Source organism: Dasypus novemcinctus, chromosome 4 (genome assembly GCF_030445035.2).
Source record: "Dasypus novemcinctus isolate mDasNov1 chromosome 4, mDasNov1.1.hap2, whole genome shotgun sequence".
Lineage (NCBI taxonomy): Eukaryota > Metazoa > Chordata > Mammalia > Cingulata > Dasypodidae > Dasypus > Dasypus novemcinctus.
The window spans coordinates 81220880-81247316 of record NC_080676.1 but is presented as its reverse complement, the minus strand read 5'-3'; the positions used below and the strand labels follow the sequence as shown (position 1 = coordinate 81247316).

At 42.8% G+C, this 26437-nt stretch overlaps 1 protein-coding gene across 1 annotated transcript; it reads left to right on the top strand.

Annotated features, from left to right (window-relative positions):
- The first annotated feature begins 6300 nt into the window (after positions 1–6300).
- On the top strand, positions 6301–19584 carry ADPRH (ADP-ribosylarginine hydrolase). Its single transcript, XM_058295773.2, has 4 exons — positions 6301–6804; positions 9597–9941; positions 12851–13211; positions 14438–19584. Exons 2-4 carry the CDS (start codon positions 9629–9631, stop codon positions 14850–14852), a joined length of 1089 nt encoding a protein of 362 aa, XP_058151756.1. The 5' UTR covers positions 6301–6804; positions 9597–9628; the 3' UTR covers positions 14853–19584.
- The last annotated feature ends 6853 nt before the right edge of the window (positions 19585–26437 follow it).

Sequence of the window (26437 nt, the reverse complement as noted above, 5' to 3'; positions counted from 1 at the left end):
CATTTCCTGATCCTTTAAGAAAAGGAACCTAAGGAATGGATATAGCTCAAGTGATTGAGCACCTGCTTCTCTGTATTCAATTTCCAGTACTTGCTAAAAACAAAAAACCCAGGCAAACAAATGAAGTCAGGGGAGCTGGTGCACATCAAAAATAAATAAATAAATAAATAAATAATAAATAAATCAATAAAGGAAAGAAAGAAAGAAAAGGAAAAAAAGAAAAAAAAAAACCTGTATCTGGTAGAGTTAGGGTTTCTCTGACTGAGAGTAGGGGCCAGTTTCTGACTCTCTAGTTTGAGGATGAGTCACTGCAGCCATGGGTTACCACCCCACCCCTGCCATGCTCTCCATCAGAGTTGTTAACAAAGTCACAGTCTTCTATTTTGGTTTCCCTGTCCATTGAGAAACAGACTAAGCAGTCAAGGAGTAAGCAGTAGAAAATGCCAGAAATGATCTGTGTCCTTATGGTAGATTGAATTACAAACCTCCCAAAAACCACGCTCATTAATTTAATCTTATTCCTGCAGCATAAACTCCTTGTAAACAGGACCTTTTGAAGACATTACTTTTAGTTAGGTTTGGCCAACGGAATCAGGATGGGGCTTAATCCTATTATTGGAGGCCTCGTAGAGAGGAAGCTGGAAGTCACTGCAACCTGGAACAGAAAGGAGAGGACATCGCCATGTGATGGGAAAGCCAAGGATTGCCTGGCAGCCAGCACCCCAGCAACCCCAGGAGGAAGCAAACTAATCCATTGTGTGCTACTTATAATAGCAGCCGGGAAACCAAGGTACTTCTTTCAAAATGAGGCAGTTTAGCCATCACGAAAGCAAGCATGAATAAATTAAAACTGAAGAGTCGCATGAACAGCCTATTAAAGATTTAACCATAGGGTGTTTATTGCATAACTACTTTCAGCTATTTACCCGTCTCTAAAATGAAGTAAGATTTCTCCCCCTTTTCATTCCTATCAGCATATTTTTCTAAAACAATTGTCATTTTTCTTATGGACAATGTAATATAAAGTGAGGGGGAAATCTTTAGCAAAAGGTCAGAGTCTCTTAGGTTTCAAAAGAAAAGAGAGTTCAATTATGCTCATAAAATTAAAGAAAAATTGCAAGTTATGAATGGAAAAGGGGATTTCTCCTTCACAAACACTTCCCCAAATGGGCAACATTTAGAGCAAATGCATACATTAAGCCGAGTCCCAGACGGAATTTGACAACTTGAAGTCTCTTCAGAAGGCCTAATTTGTAAAAATACCTCACCATTAAGAATAGAATTTGCTGGAGTGAAGAGACTAACAATGCTTCTCAGACTTAATCCCTCCTGAGCCTTGAGCTGATTCCCCCGAGGTGGCCACAGAAGTTGAGTGACTTCCCAGCAGCCTTGACACAACTAGAAAACCTACTTAAACAGCAGCCATTGGGAAGCAGTTGGTCGTCCTCTTTTTTTTTTTTTTGGCATTTTAAAATTCTTTTTTGTCTTTTTTGGACACGCCACATCAAGTTTCAGTTCTGTCTAAAGAGAAGTTTTAGGAATGAAGTTTTAGGTGTCAGGGAGTGGACATCTTTTTCCAGGTGAGGGAAGAGGAGAGAGCTGGAAAGATTAGAGCAACTAAATGTCCCCACGCTAGTTTTTTCTCCACAAGAAATCTCAAAGAATCTTCTAGAAACAGAAATAAGAACAGATTCACGTAGGTTACCGAGGCTATGACTGGCAGAGGGACTGTAGGGCAGAGATTGTGTGGAAAAAATAACTTCAGTAAGGCTCCCCAGGTTTTTGGCTTGAGTAGTTACTTTCCATTTTCTGGAAGCTGTATTTCCACCCACTGAGAGGCCAGTCGGTCATGAGGTCATTTAGGGTGGGGCTGTGCCAGGAGCACCAAAAGCCCTGTGCAAACCAAGGAAGGAGAGCGTGGGTCACCTGAGCGTCCCTCCCTGTGGGGAACCCCAGCTAAAGCAGGAGAAGGGGAGCAGCAGAAGTCATCCGCTAAGAAATGTACCAGTTAATATTTCAAAAATCGACTGGTGGATCCCCAGATCAAAGGTTGGGAACCACTGACTTAACAGAAGCAAGTCCCTGCGTTAGGGAGAAAAAGGCAGAAGTGCAGATTTCCCCCAGGTCTCTGTTGTTTCTACTTAGAAGGGCAGAAGCCGCTTCTAGTTTTTCAAACTAATTTTTACACATGCATCTTCTTTTGACCTTTTCAGAGTGTCCTTCCTCCCCACTTCATGTCGTATTTGAATATCGCCTTTTTTAAGAATTATAATGTATATCTTAGATTTTTTTCTTAATATAATGTTTACCCTGTCATCCAGTGGAGGCTCAAGCTTCTTTTGGGAGGCCATGGAACATTTAGGAAATCAGATTCAGGAGGTTCTTTAATAAAATCAATGTTCAGTCTATCATCTTATTTCAGTTTGTTTTTCTGAATGACAGTGAAGAGAATGTCCCGAACCAGAAGTTCAGAGACTGTGGATTCCAGGCCTGCTTCTCTTTATGTGGCCCGAGTAACTCTTCACTTGAGTGGGCCTCAGTTCCCTCACTATAAAGTAATGAGTTTGTGTAATTATCCCTTTTGACACTAACATTTCATAATTTAATCTTCGCCCTTATGTGTATATGTATTTTATTTTTAAAAATTTACTTCAGGAAGGGTGCCAGAGAGCCTGTTCTCCTTGATGAGCTGATTTTCTCGTTCTTTTTAAAATCCTCCAGGAGGATACTTGATTTCCATTGCACAAATCTGGTACTCAATCTTAGAGATGGTTTGTTTGGGATGACCTAGTAAGAAAGCAAAGGAGAAAGCATAAGATTGTGACTGTTGTAACTCAGCATGTTTGATTAATGGTAACTCATTCCTCAACCCTGAGGTGGAGTTGAACAACAGTATAGCATTCAGGGAGGAAATGCTAACCTAATCTAAACATGTGTCTTTGCTTTTACTGTTTTTTTAAATTGCTTCTTGTGCCTGGTAGCTGTTTGGGTTATTTTTTGGCTTATGGCAATTTTAGTTTGCCTTCTCAATTAATCTTCAAAAATCAGCTCAGATGTAATTTTCTCAGTGATTCCTTCTCCGAACACCATACCTGGAATAATGTTTCTCCCTCATGTTTACTGACCCCTATACCTTGTACATTTTCCTTTGTCACCCTCCTCTCAGCTTGATGCCATTAGCTCTACAAAGTCTCCTCTGTTGGTGTGATTATTTGACTCACCTCACTGCAAGGAGCACCTAGCAAAGTGCTGGGCACATTGAGATGCTCAGTAAGTCTGAATTGAACTGATGGTACAGGGTATGTGAGCAGCTGCTTTTGGTTTTCTGATTCTCCTGTATTAGTGTTCTTTCCATTGTCATCTTCTAAAGAGACTTACTTCATTTTTTCATTGAGGTTTTATCCTGTGGTATGTTTTCCTTCGAACTTTTTCACCAGTTTGTATCTGTTACAGACACTGTCTAGTTAAATAACATTTCCTGTTAGTTGTCATTATTTAGGGGCCCTGCCTAGTTAGTTAAATAACATTTCCTGTTAGCTATCATTATCATTTATTTAACTGGGTAGGGTGATATTTCACATCCAGGCCCATGAAGTGGCAAAGATTTGTTCCATCTCAAGTTTTTGGCTTATCTGTGCTTCTGTTTTCTTCCAGTTGAACCAGACACATACTCAAGCCTTTCCCAACATTTCTACTGGAATTATGAATTATTTTTATCTAAAAAAAGACATGTAAACACTTAAAAAATATGGTAAATGAGGCCATTCAGCTTGGTCTATTCCATGAGAGCAGGGGCTACGTCAGGGCCTAGCAAATATCTGATACACAGTAGGTGTTTAATGTCTGCCGAATAAATAAAGATCATCTCTGTACATCATAACAACTTTGTAAAAAATTTATCATTCCTAACTTACAGATGTGGTACCTGAGGCATCTCAAAGATCAGGTTTGAGTCCTACAAATTTGTCTCAATCAGAGCCTCAGCATAGCAAATGATACCTTATTAGTGAGTAATGAAGATGCTTGTAATGTGTCTTCCACAGTAAAATTGGGGGCAAAGAACATCATTTTTGTATTCCCAGCATCTACACAATTGTCTACCACTAATTAAAGTGCCAAATAAATATTTGTTCTTTTCGGTAGAACAACATTCACTCTTCTCTTCTTTGCTAATAAACCCCAATTTTGAAACAGGCATTCACTTTCTATGGAAGCTATTCTATTCTTGGTTAAAGGGATTCATTATAACCCACTTCCCCTGCCAGGGGTTGGTTTAGGGTAGGTGCGTAACTGTATCTTCCAAGAAGCTTTTGGATAAGGGTTCTCATTCTTGTTTTAGTTTTCAAGGCTGCTATAACAAATACTGTACAGTGGGTTAGTGTAAAAATGGGAATTTATTATCTCATGGTTTTGGAGGTTGGAAGTCCAAAATCAAGGTCTCACTAGGTCATGCTTCTCTTGAAATCTGTAGTATTGGACTGCTGGCATGCCAAAATCCTTGGGGTTTCTGGTCTTGCTTCTCTGCCTCTGTCAGATGGCTTTTCCTTCTGGCCTCTACTTCTGCTTAGCCATGTATGTTTCTGTCTAGATTTCCTCTCTTTAGAAGGACTTCAGAAGTTGGTTTAAGGCCCACCCTGATTTCAATCTGGACTCGTCTAAATAGGATCTTTGAAGATCCTACCCAAAAATAAGTTCACACTTTAACTAATGATATCATCAAAAGTCCTATTTGCAAATGGGTTCACACCCACCCACAGAAACACGGATTAAGACTTGAACATGTCATTTCTGAGGTACATGATTCAATCTTCAAATCCACTGGACATTGTCTACAACCATAACTGTAATTGATACCAATTAGAGAAGTCAGTCTTGGGATAAAACTGACACATTGAGAATGGTGTGGCAGAAAGATGTAGACCCAGAGTAACTCGGTCCTTGATGATCCTGTTGAGTCGCTAAATTAACTCTGTGGTCTTTTTACCTCTAATCTTTTTGTTACCTAAAATGATTTGTCCTTATTACTTGAGGAGAGAGTGTGTGTATGCGTGTATGTGTGTGTGTGTGTGTGTTGGGATGTGGTGGTGGTAATGGCCACTTGCAGTTATTTGGACCTAGGAACATGCTAACTGATAAATTGTTATTTTGGTTTGCATAGCCATTATGTCCTAAAAACAATTTTTAACGAAGGAGAAAAGATGTCACGGGATGTTAATGATAGTGAGAAGTTGGTTCATATATGTAATGGAGATGAGAACTGAGGATATAGAAAGATGTCTGGTAATAGGTTTCTTTAGCATGTTTACCCTGTTGATAAGAGGGTGCTAAAATTTTTACATGAATTATCTCATGTAATCTTCAAAACAACTCTATGAAGAGGTATAATAATTTTTCCTGCTTTTCAAAAGCAGAAAGTGAAGCTTGGCAAGATGAAATGACTTGCCCAAGCTAGTAAATGCTGTTATGGGGGTTTGAAATGAGTCAGGTATCTATGCTAACAACAACAGTGTTCATAGGCCCCATAAAGTAGAAGCGAACTATTACTAAGAACAACCTGATTTATTCTTTATATTTAAGCCAACAAACAAAAAACTTAAACAGAAAGAACACTATATGATGTGAACAACCTCCTCAAAAGACAGCTTAAGCTGAAGTAGCAACGGGTCATTTTAAAAAATATCCTTCACTACAGAATGTTCTTTTGACTATAAACTCAGAGTTTGAAAATCTTTGAGTTTTTGAAACACTCAGAAGTCACATAGGCCAGGACAGGAGTGGCAGTGGTGGTAGAGATTGACTGGAAAAAAGTACAAGGGCACTTTTTAGAGTAACAAGTATTCTACATCTTAATTGTGATGGTTACCCACATATGCATATTTATTGAAACTCAATGAATAGCACACAGAAGGGTGCATTTTTAGACTTGTAAATTATACCTCAAAAAAGTTGGTTTTTAAAAAGCTTTAGAGCCAAAGTCTGTCATTATAATAAGAGACGTGGGTATAGTAAATTAAAATCTTGGAGAAATATCTAGAATACTTACATATGGTGATTCCAGTGTTCTTAAAAGTGACATTAAATGTTTTAGACCAAAAAAAACAAAACAAAACGCTGTTTTTACTTTTATTTATGCTCAGGATGAAAAAAAATTCTATAGTGCTGTCAAATAAATAATGGGTTAAAATTAATTAATTTAATCCTCACATCCACCTTAAGAGGAAGTTACTATTATTATCTCTGACAAAGGCCGCACACCCTGTACCCTTTCCCAAGTATTTGGGCACACCCTGATTCACTCTAGCCCAGGAAATCTGGACCTGAGGTATAGGCCAAGACGTCAGCCCGAGGTCAGATGTGAGTCACTGTCAGCCAGAAGGGCAACTGGGTGCCCTGGGTCCGCAACAGTCTCTGCTATAGGCGGTTCCCAGCGACCTCCGGCGCCGAGGCGGCGGGGGACGGAAATCCGTCACCCCCACTTGGGAGCGAAAGGGCTCGGCGGCGCGGGGAAGCTGCCAGCTTTCGAGGCCCCGCGGCGCGCAGGGACCGAGGTTGGACAAGTAGAAGGTGCCACGCACCCGGAGACTTCCGCCGCTGTCCCCGAACAGACGGCGACGCGGCCCCGCCCTAGCTCCGCGCGTTCATCTTCCGCCGGCTTCCGCCACCCTTCCGGGCAGGCCACGCCCTGCGGCCTGCGCTCCCCGCGCCCGGGCCCCCCAGCCCGCGCGCCTCTCCCCCCAGCGACCAGGTACAGCCCCCGACGGCGGCCCGGTTCCCGGAAGGCGCTCCTCTCCCGGCGGCGACAAGGTACAGCCCCGGTTTCCCGCCCAGTTCCGTCCGGCGTCCGGCGCGCTCCTCTCCCCGCGGCGCTCAGCTTCTTTCTGAGCCCGGGAGCGCGGGCGGGAGCAGCGCTCGCTGCCGGTGAGGCGCGAGTGGCTCCCATGGCCAGGCAATCGGTATTTTTCCAAAGCTGTTTTAGTTAAAGAACAACAACAAACAAAAAACACCGTCCCCGGCACGTCCTGAAAGTAGCAAGTCCGCTAGTATTTCCCGGTGCGGCGGCGGGTGGCACCTCTTTGCAAATAGAGGTGTGTGTGTGTGTGTGTACACCACTCAAAACGCAGAAGAACTGCCTGGAAGCAGCTGCCCGGGTGTGTGTGTGTGTAAGCAGCTGCCCGGGTGTGTGTGTGTGTGTACACCACTCAAAACGCAGAACTGCCTGGAAGCAGCTGCCCGTGTGTGCGTGTGTGTGTGCGTGTGTGTACACCACTCAAAACGCAGAAGAACTGCCTGGAAGCAGCTGCCCAGAGGGGTGTGTGCGTGTGTGTGTGTGTGTGTGTGTGTGTACACCACTCAAAACGCAGAAGAACTGCCTGGAAGCAGCTGCCCGGGGGGTGGGGGGGGTGGTGTGTGTGTGTGTGTGTGTGTGTGTGTGTACACACCACTCAAAACGCAGAACTGCCTGGAAGCGGCTGCCCGGGGGGGGGGGGGGGGGGGGTGGGGGGTGGGGGGGGTGGGGGTGGGGGTGGGGGTGGGGGTGGTGTGTGTGTGTGTGTGTGTGTGTGTGTGTGTACACCATTCAAAACGCAGAACTGCCTGGAAGCAGCTGCGCAAACCTTAGTTTTGAATTTGCAATTGGGGTGCAAGAATGTAAGCTGTAAAACTTGAGAGGAGTGTAAAGAATGATAAAGTTCCATGACGGAGGCGGCTAGAGCAGTATGTGTGAAGTTTTAGTGGAAAGGACGCTGGCCATCCCATCACCATCCCCACCCCACCCCACCCCACCCCACCCCACCTCACCTCACCTCACCTCACCCCACCTCACCTCAACTGCAAAACCACATTCAGGTGGCGCCAGAGAGGAATTACGGAAAGAAAGTGAGATGGTAAAGGGAGGGAGAGTACAGAGGGTTAAAAGTTAGTCTCCAGAAGCCAACTAGTTTGGGCTCTGATATCTCAGCACAGGAAGAGACCTCCAGGAGCACCTGCATACCCAGCCCCAGGTTCTCCCCTACAGACCAGAGAACTAAGGTCCAGAATGCAGTGGTTTGTCCACAATCACACAGTTTATTCTCAGCAAAGTCAGGTCTAGTAGCCCAGAACTCCAGTTCTCAGGCATCATTTGTAAGTAAATAATAATAATAAAAAAATATATATATAATATAATAATTATATAATATATAATGTAATAAAAAAATAAATATATATATTATTTTGTAAGTACCCATTGTGAACCAAGAAATTCAGCATGACCAGTACTTCAGTATTGGTATCCCCAGTCCATCTTCAGTGTTGACTCCTCTCCAGGTGCTTAGGGAGCACACATTCCCTGACCCACAGCAGTGCAGCTGGAGCAGGACTGAAAGCTGTAGAACTTGAACTAAATCCTGAGTAAGTAGGGTTTAGGTAAGTGGAGGGGAGAAAGGTCGTCTTGAGAGGGTGAGCTGAGATTGAGAATGAACTAGTGCCAGGCACCTAAAAATATTTCCCTGGCCTGTGCAGTTGGGGCTGGATGGATAGATGGTGGAGGGCACTGATAGGGCAATAGGGCACCAATGGGGAATTGGCCGAAGGAGGGGTCTTTTGGAAATGCACCCATAGGGGAACCAACACTTTACCAGGGATTAAATTCATGGAGGGTATATTAGCTGAGATTCCAGTACTCTCGAAGTTAATTGTTTAGATGAGAGGGAAAATGTAAATATGTTCTTGAAGGGAAGGTTGAAGGAGAAAGTATTCTAGATCAATAAACAGAAAACCCTCTTTTCCCTGTTTTTGTATTCATACTAAATAAAAAATAAAAATAGCTACTGTGTGTACATAGTACTTTTACTGTATGTCAAGTACTGTTCTAAGTGCTCTTAAAAAGTTAACTTATTTACTCCTCGCAACAAGCCGAGGAGGAAGTTACTATTTTCATCACCTGTTTACAGATATTGAAGCTGGGGCAGAGAAATTGCCCTAGGTCTGGGCGGAGGCACAGTGGTGCCTCAAGCACCCTGGCCTAGAGTCAGAAGATTTGAGTCCTAGTGCCTCTCTGCCCTGAGGTGGAGTGAACTTAGCTCAGCTGAGCCTCAGTTTTCTCATCTGTCAAATGCATGTTACAGTCCTTCCCTGCAGGAGAGGCTGAAGGTGCAGGTGCTGTGTGAACTGTGTTGTGATACCAATAGAAGGTACTATTGTTTAAGTAAAGGAGGGATGCACTCCCAAGACCAAATCCCAAATGAAAAGGGATATTGACTAGCTTGATTTGACTTGCAGAATTTAATGGGCTTGCCACTCACAGAGAGGCAAAAAGGAGTCTAAGCTGAAAGTACCAACTTTGGAGTCAGATGGATCTAACTTTGAATCCTAGCCCTGCCACTTATTTCTGTGGCTCTGATACAAGTCACATAACATTTCTAAATCTGCATTATTTGTGTGATCCTTTGTTTGTACATATGTGAATTCCTCAAAGAACAGTTGTAAGGATTAAATGAGAGGATGTATGTAAAGCATTTGGTACAGTGCCTACAAATACTAAGTGCACAAGAAAGTGTAGATAGGGCTATTATACGTTCTCATTCTTTCTCCTCTTCATTTTCCTTTGTGTGTCTTAGTTTCTCCCCAGACAGCCTCTCCAGAGCTCACCATGAATGGGGCACTGATCGAGAGGTATGTGGCTGCCATGGTGCTGAGTGCAGCTGGAGATGCCCTGGGGTACTTCAATCAAAAGTGGGAGTTCCTCCGGGATGGTGGGAAGATTCACCAGCAGTTGGCCCAGTTTGGTGGCTTAGACGCCATAGATGTGGCGAAGTGGAGAGTAAGCGATGATACAGTGATGCACCTGGCCACGGCTGAAGCCCTCCTGGAAGCTGGAGAAGTCAAGAACTTGTCTCAACTGTATTCTCTCCTTGCTAAGCATTATCAAGACTGTATGGAAGACATGGATGGCCGAGCACCAGGTGAGGTTGGCGGAGGTCCTGGAGGGTGAAGAATAAAATAGGTCTAAGGAAATCATTTAGAATGTTGAGGGAGATTTGTGGATCCAGAAAGGCAGTGTTCTTTGTGTTTGTGATCAAAATAGAAATAACTGAAATGTCCCCAAATAAATTATGGTGACACATTTGCAGGTATTTAAAATTATGCAGATGAGTATTTACTGACATGAAAAAGTATAATATATTAAGAGAAAAAAAGTAGGTGACAAAACTTGTGTGTGTATTGTGAGCCCACTGTTGTTATTAATAAAAGCATATTTGTATATCTGTGTTGGGGGCAGTCTGAAAGAATATACACAAATATGTTAATTTTATCTGGATGATGTGTGTATTTATAGTTTCTTACTCTTTTCTTTTTGCTTATTTGTATTTTCTAAATTTTCTGTAATGAGAAAATATAAAGAAAAAAAAATTCTTTAAGGAGAATGGAAAGGGTCTTATAGAGATTCCTCATCTGGTCCCAGGTCTGCTCACAGGAAGTTCTTGCCCATTTTGGGAACTTGTTATGACCATCTGCGTCACAAAGTGGTTTCGGTCACCTTTTCCTGAGACCACTTGACCCCTTCTTCTCCTGATGAAATCCCCAGCACCACCCACAGGGGTCCTCTTCTAGGCACCCAGAAGCCAGTCTTTGTGCATCCTTTTTCAGCATCTGATATCTCATCAGTTTGGCAAGTGGCAAGTTTTCTTTATCTACCTATGCCATGAACATTGTTGTGAATAAACTGACCAATAAGGAAACAGTGATACCACAGTGCATAATGTTTTCACTGCCGCTGCTCACTCTTGTATTCACATCTCCCCAGTAAGACAGGTAGATGGGGCATGCCTACATATACCACCGTCATGTAGGGAAAACCAAGATAAAGGGATAGAACTGGAGCTGCAGGGTGCCTAAGAGTTACTTCCTCAGAGCCTCCTTGTTGCTCAAATGTGGGTCCTCTCTAAGCCAAACTCAGCATCTAAATGTATTACCTTCCCCCCCAGCATGGGACATGACTCCCAGGGATGAGCCTCCCTGGTGCCAAGGGATCACTACCAATCACTGATGATGTAACTAGAAAGAGACCTTGAATAAAAGGGTCAACTCAGACCAGCAGACTATCTCAGCCTACATGTAGGATTGTGTTAAAAATTGCTTTTTGACCTTGAATAAAAGGAGGAAATGGCAAAGACAAATGAGTTTATATGGCAAAGAGGCTTCAAAAAAGAGTCAGGAGGTTCATAGGGGTGACGCTTATGCACACCTCAGCAGAGCCCCAGAAAAAGCCAAAATAGATACAACCGTAGGTACTGGGTCTCCTGAAGGCTATGGAGACCCATAGGGTATATGGTCATGGCAGATGGAGTTGGAGTTCTGTGCTATGTCTGAGGGCCCTACTTTGGAATTTGTGCTCCTGAGTGTGATAGAGCTAGACTCAGATGTGACCTTTCTACACATGCCTCTTCTGTCACTTTTGCTGAACCTGTGGTTGGCGCTAGGGATGGTGTATACTCAGGGGACTTGAATCTCTGGACTCTCCATGTTCCATCTGGGTCCTGAGCCTCAGCGGAGTTGTAACTCCTACTCTCTGGTTTGTTGAATTTACCCAGGTCAGCTAACAGGGAGGTGATGATGGTCAACCACCACACCAGGGAATCAAGAGTGCCTACCACTGCAAGCAGAAGAAATGCATCCAGCATCCATGAGGAATCTAAGCCCCCTTTTGATCTAGAGATGGAGTGGATATCACCATCCCAGGGTCCACAGAATGGAAGAATAAAAAATGGATTAGAGTGGACTTACTGATATTCTACTATAAAAATACTGTGACTAGTAATAGAAGGAATTGTAGCATTAAAGTGGAGAAAGTGGCCATAGTAGTTGCTGAGGGCAGGGAGAGGGAAGAAGAGATGTGGTGTGGGGGCATTTTTGGGACTTTGAGTTGTCCTAAATGATATTGCAGGGTCAGATGCTGGACTTTATATATCCTGCCATAACCCACTGAATGTACTGGGGGAGAGTGTGAACTACAGGGTAAATTTATCCATGTGGTACAGCAGTGCCCCAAAATATGTTCACTGAGTGCGATGAGTGTGCCACAATGATGGGGGAGGTTGTTGGTGTGGGAGGAGTAGGGTGGGGAGGTGGGGGGTATGTGGGAACCTCTTATGTTTTTTAATGTAACATTTTTTGAGATGTATATATATATATACAATTTACAAAAATGATGGGGGTGGGGGGTGGGGAGTGGGTTATATAGGAACCTCTTACGTTTTTTAATGTAACATTCTTTGTGATCTATTAACTTAAAGTGTTAAATAAAAAAAGTAGTTGGTTAGAAAAAAAAAAAAAAGATTTACTGGCATATCCAATGGTACCTTGTTCATCTGAGTCCATTCCTTCTCATCCAAAGTCTACTGCTCTGGAATTTGTGACCTTTTTTCTGGTATCCAGAAACTCCAGTTTTCAGATTCTTGGTGGATATTTATTTGAGTGCTTGGGTTTTAGAGTCTGATGGTTTTGGCTGGGCCGCTAACTGGCTAGTTTTGTGATTTTGAACAAGTTTCCTTGAGCCTTAGCATATTTATTTTTAAAAAAGAATAATACATTATGTATCTACTATTTTAGTTGTGGTAGTTATTAAATAATAACTGGTAAAGGTTCCAAGGCATTTTGTATGAATCTACTTCCATTATTACTCTTATCATGTTAAGGATTATATATAAAGTAAGATATAGTGTTTGGGTGGGGTTAGGAGTTTGGGGGCATTTATGATATATTTTTTTACTTTTCCAGTGAAGAAACTTGAAAGCAGATCTTGGTTCTTTTCTTCTATGGGTCCCTTGCTTTGGTTACATTTACTCCCATGCTGTACCCAATTCCTCCCCAGGTGGTGCCTCATTTCAGAACGCTATGCAGCTGAAGCCAGACAAGGCTAATGGCTGGAGGATTCCCTTTAACAGCCATGAGGGTGGCTGTGGGGCTGCCATGCGGGCCATGTGCATCGGTCTCAGGTTCCCTCACCATAACCAGCTGGACACGCTGATCAAAGTGAGCATTGAGAGTGGCCGAATGACCCACCACCACCCCACGGGCTACCTGGGGGCCCTTGCGTCTGCCCTTTTTACAGCCTATGCTGTGAATGGCAAACCACCCAGGCAATGGGGGAAAGGACTGATGGAGGTGCTGCCAGAAGCTAAAAAGTACATTGTCCAGTCGGGCTACTTTGTGGAGGAGAATCTTCACCACTGGTGAGTTTGTAGGTGCATGGGAGGGTATGGTTGAATCTATATGGGCACATGGCGTGTGGATGTCTTGAATTCATAGATCTAGGAACCATCATGGTTCCCACCATGCAGTTTTGCCTTCTGCTTCTTCCAGCCCTTCCCTGCCTACCTGCTAAGAATGTCAAGTTCACTCTCAGTAACGTTTTTCATGAAGTAGCCAAATGGCTGTCAATGAGTAGAGTCCCTTCTTATGTAGGATCCTATCCTGGGTTCCAGCTTTCTGCAGTTCCTGTGGCTATCTTATTCTAAGATGAGCTTTCCTGCTTATCTTCTAGTTTCCCAGGATTTGTTTTTTCAAGTTGTCTTGACACACTAATAATATTTTGAAGTTCCTCAGTTAGAATGCCCAAGAGATAGGTTTTTTACCCTCAGCTAATTAATAAGTGGGAAGACTATACCTTCCCCTTTTTGTAAATTCATTTCACATTCCCTTTCTTAGAATAAAAAGGTCCAGAGGCTTTCTGGTGAAGTTGCCCACAGTTGTGATACTTTCAAGTTCCCCTTTGAAAGGTAAAACCTAACATTATCCTTAACCCAGGAAAAATAAACCTTTATTTCACACCCTTTAATTATTCTTTATTTAGCAACATGTATCTGTGGTTTTTTAATGTAGATCCTTAGCAAAAATTTATTGAACCAATATATTTTTAAAAGATTTTCTCTCCCCTCCCCCCTTGTTGTTTGCGCTTGCTGTCTGCTCTCTCTGTTGGTTTTGTGCTCGTCTTCTTTTTAGAAGGCACCAGGACCCAAACCCAGAAACTTCTATGTGGGAGGGAGGTACCTAATTGCTTGAGCCACCTCTGCTCTGTGCTTGTTGTGTCTTTCATTATGTCTTCCTACTGCTGTCTCTTTGCTGTGTCATCTTGTTGCATCAGTTTGCTGCACCAGCCTGTCATGTCGGCTTGCTGTCTTGCTTGTCTTCTTTAGGAAGCACCGGGAACTGAACCCAGGACCTCCTGTGTGTAGGCGGGCGCCCACATGCTCGAGCCACATCTGTTTCCCCCAATGTTGTTTTTGTGGGTTTTTTCCCCCCAATGTTGTTGTGATAGAGCTAATTTTGATTTTAGATATAGTTTGTGATACTACTATATGTCGTCTTGGAATTTTCCCTGTTCACCTCCAGGGTGCCTTTCCTTTGTATTTCGACTTCATTTTTTCAATTAATTTTAGATTTTTTTCCCCTTCTACAGGTCCTACTTCCAAAACCAATGGGAAAAGTATCTAAAACTTCGAGGGATTTTGGATGGCATATCAGACCCTACCTTCCCTGAACCTTTTAATGTGAAGGAGAGAGATGAGTTCTACACCTCCGTGAGCTACTCTGGCTGGGGCGGCAGCAGTGGGCATGATGCCCCCATGATTGCTTATGATGCTGTCCTTGCCGCAGGGGACTCCTGGAAGGAGCTTGCCCACCGAGCCTTTTTCCATGGTGGAGATAGCGATTCCACGGCGGCCATTGCTGGCTGCTGGTGGGGAGTTATGTATGGTTTTGAAGGAGTGAGTCCCTCCAACTATGAGAAACTAGAATACAGAAAACGGCTGGAAGAGACAGCCAGGGCTCTATATTCTCTTGGATCAAAGGAAGATACTATAATTGCCCTTTAGAGATATATGATCATCTCTGGTAGTTCCTTCTTTCAGGCAGAACCTGTAATCCCTTTTCTGCTCTGTTTCTTTTCACTTTTTCAAAAGTCAAGAGTCTTAATCTTATAATCAGGGTTTTATAACAAGTATCTTGGGAACCTTAAACTTAGTATTTCCTAGCTCATCCTGTTTTCCCCAGATCTTTCCCTTTTCCTATACAGAAGAGTCTTTATCTCAGTTTATGGGTTCTGTGTCTTCCAAGCTAGAAGTTTGAGACTTGTTTTTCATCATCTTATCTTTTACTAAGTTTTATTTTTCCCTGTTTGATTTCCCCCCAAAATTCAAATTATGTTTGAGACTTGTTTTTCATCATCTTATCTTTTACTAAGTTTTATTTTTTCCTGTTTGATTTCCCCCCAAAATTCAAATTGGAGTCTGAGACAAAGATTTGAGGTTTATTTGGGAGGTGATCCCAGGAACTGCTAGTGGAATAGGGAAGTGAGACAGGGAATGGCAGGGAGCCAGGGCAGAATGCGTTGTCCCCTAGGGCAGTTAGGACTCAGTCCATCTGGGTCCTTTGCATAAGGCAGTGTCAGAGTTGACCCACCTGAGGGCAAGTAAATCTTGCATATTTATCCACCAACTCCCGTCTTCCATAGGGTCATAAGATGCCCCCAGGTATGCTAACCCCCTGGTACTTTTTTGTCTGCCAGTTGTACAAACCACACATGAGAGTCAGAGGTGCTTGCAGTTACAAGCTCTAAGGTTCATGGGAACAGTGAATGGTTTGGGTGGGGCCCCAAGAGCATCTGCTAGACTCTTTTACGGCCTACATATCTTTTAAATCTATCACTTTTACCGTCTTCCAAGGAGTATTAACTTAGTTTCTGCTGTCAAAGCTATTAGAGTTTAGGAAGATGCTGTTCCTAACTACTCTCTATACTTTTCCAGTCATGGCACTTTACACGTTACTAGTTTTATTGTTGCCTATTTGTCTGTCTGTATTCCCCACTAGGCAGAACCTAGCTTAGTGCTTGGACATACAGGAGACACTTAATCAGTTTATAGTAAATGAATGTTGTTAATTAGCATGCTCTCTGGTTTCTCTAACTCCAGTTTTGCCTCTCTCATTATCCTCCAGATTTACCTGTACAAATAATAAATTGATCTTGCTGAACTTATAATAATTTTCCAATGAATACATCATCTTTCTTGATTTCTTCAGATGCACTCTCAGACTTTTCTGTCTGGTATATTCTTAGTCATCCTTCAAGGCCCAGTTCAAATAGAACCTCCTGCATGAAACCTGCCCCAATTGTGCAGGCACCTGCCCTTGTTGTACAGGCACCTGACTGTGGAGACTCTCTCCTCACCCCTCCCACAGCCTTCTATCCCTAGCCCTCACCACACTGATCCTGTTAGGTGGTGATTTTGTGTCTTGGGGTCACTCTCAGGCTCCTTGTGAAGGATTATGTTTTATTCCTCCTTGTGGCCTCACTGCCTGGCCCATGGGAGACATCCAATGAATATTTACTCTGTAATTCATTCAGGTTGTGTTGACATAGCGTGCTTTCATCATTCATGTGGCCTCTTCGTACATAATTGCTAAGTGACCCGGCCATGATTCAAAGCTCCAGAGCTTAGTGCTTTAACAGTACCTGTGTGCCAGTCTATCAGAGTCAAACACTCAACTCTGTATTTGAAGAAGGACTCCAAAAAAGACATGTGTTATATAATTCTTTTATGCATAAAGCAAGTGAGAAATTTCAAAGCTGTTTAACTTAAAGAGCTCTCACATGCATTTGTCATTTGAAATATGACAGTTAGGACAAGAAATTCTTAAGTAGGACAGCTAATCAGAATTGCAGGCTTTAAGGGTGATAGGTTACAATTCACAGAACATATTAATAATCTCTTAAATTCAGGCGCCTTAAAAGACTCCTCATATAAATCTTTTGAGCACAGTTTTGGAATAATAGAAAACTTAAGATTTCCTGGGCAGAAAATTAAGATGGAAAATTTAATGATTGTTTTTAATTCCCCACTTGATTAGAACTGACTTTAATGATTTAAATTCCCCATTTGATTAGAACTGACTTTATAATGCAGAATAGTGTATGCTTTTCTGTTGCTGTAGAAGAGGAAACATTTTCTTCTTGTCTTTCTGAAATTTCATTCATCAGTAGTTAGGAAAGCCTACAGTTTCAAGGCTGAGCACTAGAATTCTATCAGTATTGATCAATATAGAAAGGGACAGAATAGTATTTTAACAAATGGAATCTGAGGCATGAACTATTTTGCCTCTATGCAACTGGTTTGGTGAATGGTTTGAATGCAGTGAGAAGCAATCGTGAACTGATTTTATTTTTCTCTGATATTGCGCACTTAATACTCCGTTGAAGCTTCTTTTCCTGTCCTTTAACATCATCTTGGGTCGATCCCATAGTTGTCTGGTATTTAAAATCCAACTTAGTCCATCCTGGTTCCCTTTGGTCAATTTTAAAACGTTAATATCTGATGGATATGGAGTGTGTATAACTAAAATTAATATATATTTTCTCAAATTTAAGAAATATCTTTAATGTCATACCTCCTTTCTCCCCACCACCAGTAAGGCCTCAGCCTGAGGGATTTAGAGGATAGATGGGACCGTGGATGCCTCTTTCATGCTTCTCCCTCTTCTCGGGTTCCTTGTTCCACCCCAGCACTATCCTGCAGAGTGCTGGTAGGCAGAGCTCAAGCCTTCTGAGGAATGGGCTTGGCCAGTGGGAAACTCATCCTTCCTGGTCACATACTGTAGTGGAAGCACAGGGCAACACCCACCTCCCCGCCAAGAGGCCCCGAGGATAGATCAGGCTGCCCAGCAGACATCTAACCAGGAAATAAGATTCCCTTGTCCCTTTCGTGTGGCACCTTCTGCCTCAGTAGTACCCCTTTCCCTCCCCTTTCAGGAGAGGAAGGAAAAAACACAAAACTACAACTCTGATGATTGTAGCTTCAGGAGCTGGGGAAGAGGGTACGGTCACAGGGCAGTTCTGTTACCTCAGTCCTGCAGGGATATGTCTTCCACCTCTGGTCTCTCTGGAATATGGTGGTAAAGTGGGGGTAAGGGTGGGGAGTGAGGGAGAGGGCGTTCCTAAGCATTTGTTATTTTCCCATATAGGGTTTTAGCAACAATTGGAGACAACAGCAAAAGCCCTTTAGTGATCCTGTTCTATCTTCTTTGTAGAATCTCATTCTTTATCACAGGCACACTTCAGAAAAAGAATTCTGGCTCCTCTTTCTCAAACCTCAAAACCTCTCCCCTAGACCTCCCTCCCAGATAGTGACCTTGCTTCCTATTTGCCCGAGGGAACAAAGCAATCAGAAGAGAACATCAGTGTTATATGAATATTATCGTAATTCAATAAAATGATCCAATACACAGTATGAATTCATTATGCTTACCGAATTGATGCATTTGTAGTGAAAAACAGTATAGGTCAAATGTAACATTACAGAAATTAATGCTATTTTTAAAATCTTCAATGTGATGATGCCTCATTTGCTTTCTTTGTTATGTAAGTTTGTTAGATATTGTCTGGAGAAGTCTTGGTGATACAATTTTTTCTTTTAAAGGTTTATTTATCCACCCCCCAGTTGTCTGGTCTGTTCTCTGTGTCCATTTGCTGTGTATTCTTCTGTGTCCACCTCTATTCTCATCAGGCAGCACTGGAGATCTGTCTCTTTTTGTTGTGTAATCTTGCTGCGTCAGCTCTCCGTGTGTGTAGCACCACTCCTGGGCTCCTGGGCAGGCTGCAGTTTCGCGTGGGGTGGCTCTCCTTGTGTGGGGGACACCCTTATGCAGGAGCATCCCTGCATGGGCTGGTACTCCTTGCGTGCAGCAGCGCTGCGTGTGGGCCAGCTCACCACACAAGCCAGGAGGCCCTAGGTATTGAACCCTTGAACCTCCTGTATGGTAGGTGGATGCTCTATCTGTTGAGCCACATCTGCTTCCTGATATACTTTTTTTTTTTAAAGATTGGCAAAATTAGCTTTGGCCTCATCAATCTTTCTCCAGCCTTCTTCTTTATCCACCATATCCTCCACTCATTCTTCTTTCTTTTTCTCATCAGAGTAAGTAAACTCACTATTTTTTTAACAGCTACTGGGGGAGGAAAAAAGGAAAGAAGTCTTTGATGATTTCATAATCCAGTCGGCCTGGATAAACTCCATGAGGAATGGCTGCCTGGCGTCTGGTTAAGGATCCAGGGGTCATCCAGACCAGCTGGAGGGCAGCCTTGCCATCACTATTCATCTTTGGAGTTTGAGGCTTGGGAAAAATAACACTACTATTTCCTGTCCATCTTGACTTCAAGAGGAAGTGAGACTTTTTCCATTTGTGGAAGGAGACAAAAAGGGAAGAGGAGAATGTTTTCATGTGTCAGGCAGTTCACAACAAACCATTTTTTAAAATCTCTTTTATTTTTTAGAAAACTTGTGGTTTACAGAATTATCGTGCATAAAATACTTGCATGATTCTCATATACCACCCAATTGTTACACCTTGCATTGGTGTGGTACATTTGTTACAATTGAGGAAAACACATTTTTATAATTGTACTATTAACTATAGCCCATGGTTTAACTTAGGGTTCACTGTTTGTGTTGTTCAGTTCCATATATTTTTAAAAAGAAATTTATTCTTGTACCATATATACAACTAAAGTTTCCCCTTTGAACCACATTCAAATAAATAATTCAGTGCTGTTAATTATGATCGTAATGCTGTGCTTCCATCACCACCATCATTACCAAAACTGTTCCATTTTCCCAAATGAAATCTTGAACATTTTAAGCTACAACTCTCTTTCCCTTTTTTTTTTTTTTACTGTTTTTTTTTTTTTTTTTTATTAATTTTTTTTATTTTTTATTGACTTTGTAATAATATTACATTAAAAATATATATGTGAGGTCCCATTCAACCCCACCCCCCCACCCCCCCTCTCCCCCCCCCCCAACAACACTCGTTCCCATCATCATGACACATCCATTGGATTTGGTAAGTACATCTTTGGGCACCTCTGCACCTCATATACATTGGTTCACATCATGGCCCTCTCTTTCCCTTTTAACAACCCATTAGTAAATGTCGAACATGGGCTCAGAGAGATAGTGATCTTTCTTAAGTCACACAGCTTGGAAGAGATGGAGCTGGGGTTTGAACCCATGTGTGTTTGTCTCCAAAGCCTTTTTCTTGACATAGATCCTACTATATTCTAAGCATTGTTATAAAGATTAGAAAGTTTTTCTTTAGAAAAAGCAGAATGAAACCTGGGAGTAGATGGTAATAACCTGTGCCCAATCCTTCACCTTCCTGCAACTATGTGGCAATGTCAAGAGGAAATCTAGGTGTGGATTTGAGATCACAATTTGGTGTTGGGGTAAGGAGGGCACAGAGTGAAGTGGGCAGAGTGTCTTCACTCCTCAGATCCTGTTCGCCGCCTCTTCCTCCGCCCTCATTCTGTCGCTTAGCCACCAAGGACACCCCATCCAATCCCTTGGCCATGATCTGGATTTTTCTGTCCACATTGCATTTGGTTCAGCTCCCCCATTTACCCAGGTTCTTCACTTTTTTGTGCATCAGAGCCATTATCTGGACTAGGGAGATCCCAGGCAAGTGCTGCCCTCTCAGGTCTCTGGGCTTGCACCCCAGGAACTTTCAGTAATGACATCTGGAGAAAGTGTCTAAAATGGAAACAGGATCCAAGAAAGAATCCTTTGTTATCTCCTGATCTACACAGAGCTGAGGATGGGGGTTTGTATATTTACTAGAGACCCATGCTTCAAACTAGGGATTCCCGTAATTTTGGATAGTAACAATGCCCATAGGAAGAGGTGCACTTGTCAGCACACTTCAGGGGTCCCAGGAGGGCTCAGTTGACTGTAATGTCAGGAGACTACAGTTTGGGGTAGGAGAGAAGAGAGTAAGGAAAAAGGAGACAAAAGGGATGGGAATGGAGCTGGCACTGGCAGGGTCCCTCACAACCTAGGCTCCTCACCTAAGACAGGTGGAGTTCCCATGGGGCCCACAGGAGCCTCACACCCATGCTCTCACGCACACTCATGTGCAGAGCCTGAAGTCTGCACCTCTGCTACCTGGCAAGCCCGTCCATGCTCAACTCCTCACCGTGGCCTTCCCTAGTATCCTCTACATCTTTCCCTAAGTAAAAACAGCTATGGAGAAATTTCCCCTCTATGGCTTTGAAGATGCTTGATTGTGTCTTCTTAATATAAAGCTTTGTTCTACAATACATTTATTAAATTTGATTTAAAAACTAAAATATTATTACAGGTGGTACATAGATATGGGCAGGAAGAGGAACGGTGGAATCTGAATGAATCAAATTTGAGAAACAGTGACTTAAGGAAACAAATGAATCTATAGTAGGATGGTTTCCACTTGAGACTAATGGAAGCATCATTTTGGGGTGAGATGGGTTTTCTGGTATCCACATCAACCGTGAATAAAGAAGCCCCAGAGGAGGCTTCTCTGAAGGTGTGCATTTTCTCACTGTTGCAGGATCGTAGTAATTTCTCTATAATTAGGTCCAGTAAAAGTCATACTCCGTGATATTTTGCCATTGAAAGTTGGCTTTTCTGCTGCTCCATTATTTAACATGCTAAGCCTCAGATTGCTGTGGGCTAATGTGATTAGGGGCTGATAATGCTTACCTTGCAAGGTTGTGAAGATGTAACTGGGTAACCTATATGTTAATGTAGTAGGAACAGGGTCGCTAGTGCCATTCTTTCCATCACTGCCACTTTCTAGCCATGTAGACTTTATTTCACCTGTGTCTCTGTTTCTACATATGTCCAATGGGGCTAACAATACCTGCCTGTAGGAGTGTTGTATAGATTACATAGCTAATATATATAAAGCATTTAGAAGGGGGCCTGGCATAGTCAGCAATACATAAGTGTATGAAATACATTATCAAAAACCCATAGAGGAAAGTGGGCTTGGCCCAACGGATAGGGAATCTGCCTACCATATGGGAGGTCCACAGTTCAAATCCTGGGCCTCTTTGACCTGTGTGGAGCTGGCCCATGCGCAGTGCTGATGTGCACAAGGAGTGCCATGTCACGTAGGGGTGTCCCCCGTGTAGGGAAGCCCCACGCGCAAGGAGTGTGCCCTGTAAGGAGAGCCGCCCAGCACAAAAGAAGTTCGGCCTGTCCAGGAGTGGCGGCCACACATACAGAGACCTGATGCAGCAAGATGACACAACAAGAATAGACACAGATTCCTGGTGCTGCTGACAACAATACAACAATAGAAGTGGACACGGAAGAACACACAGCGAATGGACACAGTACAGACAACTGGGGTGGGGGGGGTGGAAGGGGAGGGAAATAAATAGATTAATGTATATAAAAAAAACAACAACCAAAAACCCATAGATGTAAAATAGTACAGCCACTCTGGAAGACAGTTGGGCAGTTATTCAGAAAGTTAATTATAGGATTACCATATGAATTAGCAATCCCATGATTAGGTATATTCCCCAAAGAAGTGAAGGCAGGGACTTGAACAGATATTTGCACACTAATGTTCATGAAGGTATTCACAATTGTCAAAAGATGGCAGCAACCCAAGTGTCCATCAACCGATGAATAAGCAAAATGTGGTATACGCGTACAATGGGATGCTATTCAGCCATTAAAAAGAATGAAGTTCTGATATTATCTGGCTATTAATATCCAGAATAGGTCCCACCAAAGTTAATGGGTGCTTAAGACCTAAAAATGAAGCAGGTCACTGTATATAGCAAAATAGTATCAGTTTATTCAGGAACTTACAAACTGGAAAGCTGGTCCTGGGTGGTCACAGGACATTCAGAGTAGCACTCCATGCCACCTGACAGGTTACAAGGAGTTATATGGGGTAAGAAAAAGGCACAGAGCCAAGTCAGGATTTGCAAGATCATACACATGTTTTCTTTGAAGTTACTGATACTGAGGAGTTGAGTACAGATAGCTATCATGCTTAGGAATGTGAAAGGACACTTTAAGATGCACTGTAGCAGTTTGATATAGTTATGAATTTCAAAAATAGATACTGGATTATGTTTGTAAACTAGTCTGTACCTGGGCATGATTAAATTATGATTAGGGCTTTGACTGGGCCATGTCAGTAGGTGTTGAGTCTCCACCCCTTGGTGGGTGGGGATGCATAGATGAAAGACATGGCAAAGGACAGAGTTGGAGATTTTGCTGTTGGAGTTTTGATGGTGGAGTCTTGAGCTGGAGCCCCAGGAAGTAAGCATACAGAGGAAAGAGAAGCAAGCCCTGGGAAGAGAGCAACCCTGAGCCCGGAGAGAAGCAAGACCTGGGAAGAGAGGAACCCAGGAAGCCTGAACTCTGGCAGTGTTGGCAGCCATCTTGCTCCAACATGTGGAAATAGACTTTGATGAGGGAAGTAACTTATGCTTTATGGTCTGGTATCTGTAAGCTCCTACCCCAAATAAATACACTTTATAAAAGCCAACAGGCTCCTGGTATTTTGCATCAGCACCCCATTGGCTGACTACTATACATGCACTACAGGGAGGATTTTTGTGTGTGTGTGTGTGCCATATTTAGAACTTTACAGCTTCTCTGGTTTATGGCCTCACACTCCGCTTCTCAAAAAATCCACTCTTACATTGTACAAGTGCCTCTTCTGCAAATATCCCTGTGTGATAATTGAGGGGCACATTGAGGCAGAATCCACAGCAATTGAAAACACGTAAAGGAACACCTATGCCTGCTAATGTCAAAAGGAAGTAAAGCAGATCTCCCGACCCCACTCTGTTAGGTTAAAAGGTAATATTGTCCAAGGCATTCCACCTCTGCTGGAAGATGGCAGCTGTCCACACACCCAGCAGTCACTCTGGTTACGAGTTGCAACCACTTCTGTTACCCATTTCAGGAATTCATTTCCTTCTGCTGTAAAGATTAGAAGCATTAACTAGGGACAAAATACAAGATGATTAATAGGAACAGCATGGGGAGGTCATGACTGTTAGGTAATATACAAGTTACAGGCCCATTTCCCGACAAGATAGTTTTCACCATGGTTTCTTCCCTGGAGAAATGTACCAAACTTTAGCCCCCAGGGGTTCTATGGCACTGAGTAGGACATTTTATAAAGAAGCCTGTCTATTAGGCCATAAGAGGAGTGCAACTTCTGCCCCAGCTTCTGTAGAGGAGGCTGTCTGTAAACTAGAGCAACGAGGACCTTCTATATATGAAACAGTAGTCAGAGTTATGGCTACCTCCTTTCCTTGTCCCCAAGGAATAAGAATACCTACCCAGCTGGGTGGCATTTTCCAGTGTAAACCCCACCAAATTTGGTGGGTGCCTTTGGGTATGGCCTGTGGCAATTGCTTGTTCTGTTACAATTGCAGGAATACGTTGTTCCGAAGTTATTTCTATTCTTATTTGCTGATGCAATAAGTGGTTGGGAGATTACTGCTGCAGCTGTTGTTTTAAAATACCATTCCTCTTCTCTACTAGACCAGTGGCCTGGGGATTGTATGACAGATGAAAATACCAGGCAATTTCTCTTTCTTGTGCTCTGTCCCGGATTGAGGACCTTTAAAATGGGTGTCCTGCTCATTGTCAGTGTGTTGTGGGTACCCATACTTACAGGAAAATTTCTCAAGTCCTCATATTGTTGAAGCTTGATTTGCTTATCAATATCCAAATGCCTGCCGACTACCTGAAGCAGTATCTACACAGGCTAGTGTTTACTTTTATTCATCTCCTGGAGGAAGGGATCCTATATAGTCTGTTTGCCAGTGTTGCTCAGCCCTCATTACCCATAGTATCTGCCCTGTGTTATGGGGTAGGGGACACCTCTGTTGAGTGCATATTGGACAAGACTCACAGACCACAAGCACACTGCTATACTTCAAAGGCAGATACAACCTTTTATATAATTCCATACAGTCTAGGACGCTTATGTCCCAAATTACAGTGTAGTCAATCTGCTTAGTCATGGTTTTCATCAACCCATCTAATTTTGCCTGATGTTTTGGCTTCCAGACTCCCCAGAGGCATTTATGAAGCATGGGCCAGAATGTGCCAAATTGTTTCTTTGGCATTGGGATTTTGTGCCCTAATCCACATATTGTCCCATTTATCCCATATGCCCTTATTAGCTATGATCTATTTCTTCTGTTGCCACCACCCCATCCAGATAGACCATAATACATGGCCCAGCTGTTGGTGCATATGGAGATCAGAATAGGCTCATGTACTATAACCAACCATCCAGCTTGGCCCATCGACTGCTCTGATGGTCTGCCTCATCCATCCATATGGTTTCCATAGTTGTTGGAACTTCTATTGCATGCCATCGAGTGAGTTGTCCTTTGCAGTAACCATAAGTATACTCGGCGTCTTCCAATGGGACTCCTATGCCTTCTACTATTGATGCTGCTTTTTCTATGGCTGGCATGAATGGTTGTAGGGGAGTTCAGATTCTACATATGATAACTGGCACCAATAATTCACGTGACTCATTAGATAGTGGGCTAATATTGAATGAACTCCATTGTTTCAAATAAGCATGCCACTTTTTTAGTATGTTAGCCTGTGCCCAAGCACTTTTAGGCCAAATACAAGTGTCTTTGACCCATCCACGTGTTCGCAAAGATGTTTGCACCGTTATTGGCAAGTCATTTTTATAGGCTCAGTTTGCATAAGAGCAAGATCTAAAGCTAACAGTTGTTTTTCAATACGACTATATTGTTGTATTGTGGAACCAGAACCTGAGTGGTACTTGCTTCCTGTTTGGTTTAACACAAGCCCCACCTGAACCCTTCTGGGTAGCTGGCAAGATCCAATTCACAAGCTTGCCTTGCTATTAAAGCACCTAGAGATTTGTTTCATAGCTGTTTTTGTTCATTGAAATTCTTGGTCCACCTCAGTGTCTCAATACCAGTGAGTCACACCCCACCTTTAAATCAATCTATATAATGGTCAAAGTATTTAAGTTAGGTAGGGTATAAAGAATCTCCAGTAATTTAATAAGCTTATAAAGACTTGTAGTTCCTTTGGGGTGCCGGGCGTTGGACACATTTGTACTTTTATCTATGACTGCTGCTGAAACGACCTTTGTCTTATCTGACCAAAGCACCCCTAGGAATTTTACAGACTGTTTGGGTCCCTGGATCTTGGCATCATTGAAGGTCCATCCTTGGCTCTTTAAATGATCCTGTAATGATCCTGTAATGATGCAGCTGCCCTTTCTAGAGATGTAATACTATCAGAAGTAAGAAATATAGTGAAACACAGCATCTTTTCCCATCTTGCTAGGTCAGCTACCGCCATTCTGTGACAGAAGGTGGAAGTATGTAGGTACGCTTGTGGCAAAACCTGGAAAGTCTACCACAGCCCTTCCCATGTAAATGCAAATTGATCATGGCTAGCTTCAGCAAGTGGGATACTGCAAAGGCCTTCTGGGCAGATAAGTTATCGAGAAGCATTGCAATGTTAGGCACTGCAGTATGAATAGGAGGAACAACCTTATTCAAGTCTTGATAATCGACTGTCACTCTCCAACCACCATCAGGTTTTTT

Coding starts and splice junctions, on each gene's coding strand:
- ADPRH (XM_058295773.2), top strand. CDS start 9,629: ATGAATGGGGCACTGATCGAGAGGTATGTGGCTGCCATGGTGCTGAGT. Junction 9,942..12,850: donor CATGGATGGCCGAGCACCAG/GTGAGGTTGGCG, acceptor ATTCCTCCCCAG/GTGGTGCCTCATTTCAGAAC. Junction 13,212..14,437: donor GAGGAGAATCTTCACCACTG/GTGAGTTTGTAG, acceptor CCCCTTCTACAG/GTCCTACTTCCAAAACCAAT.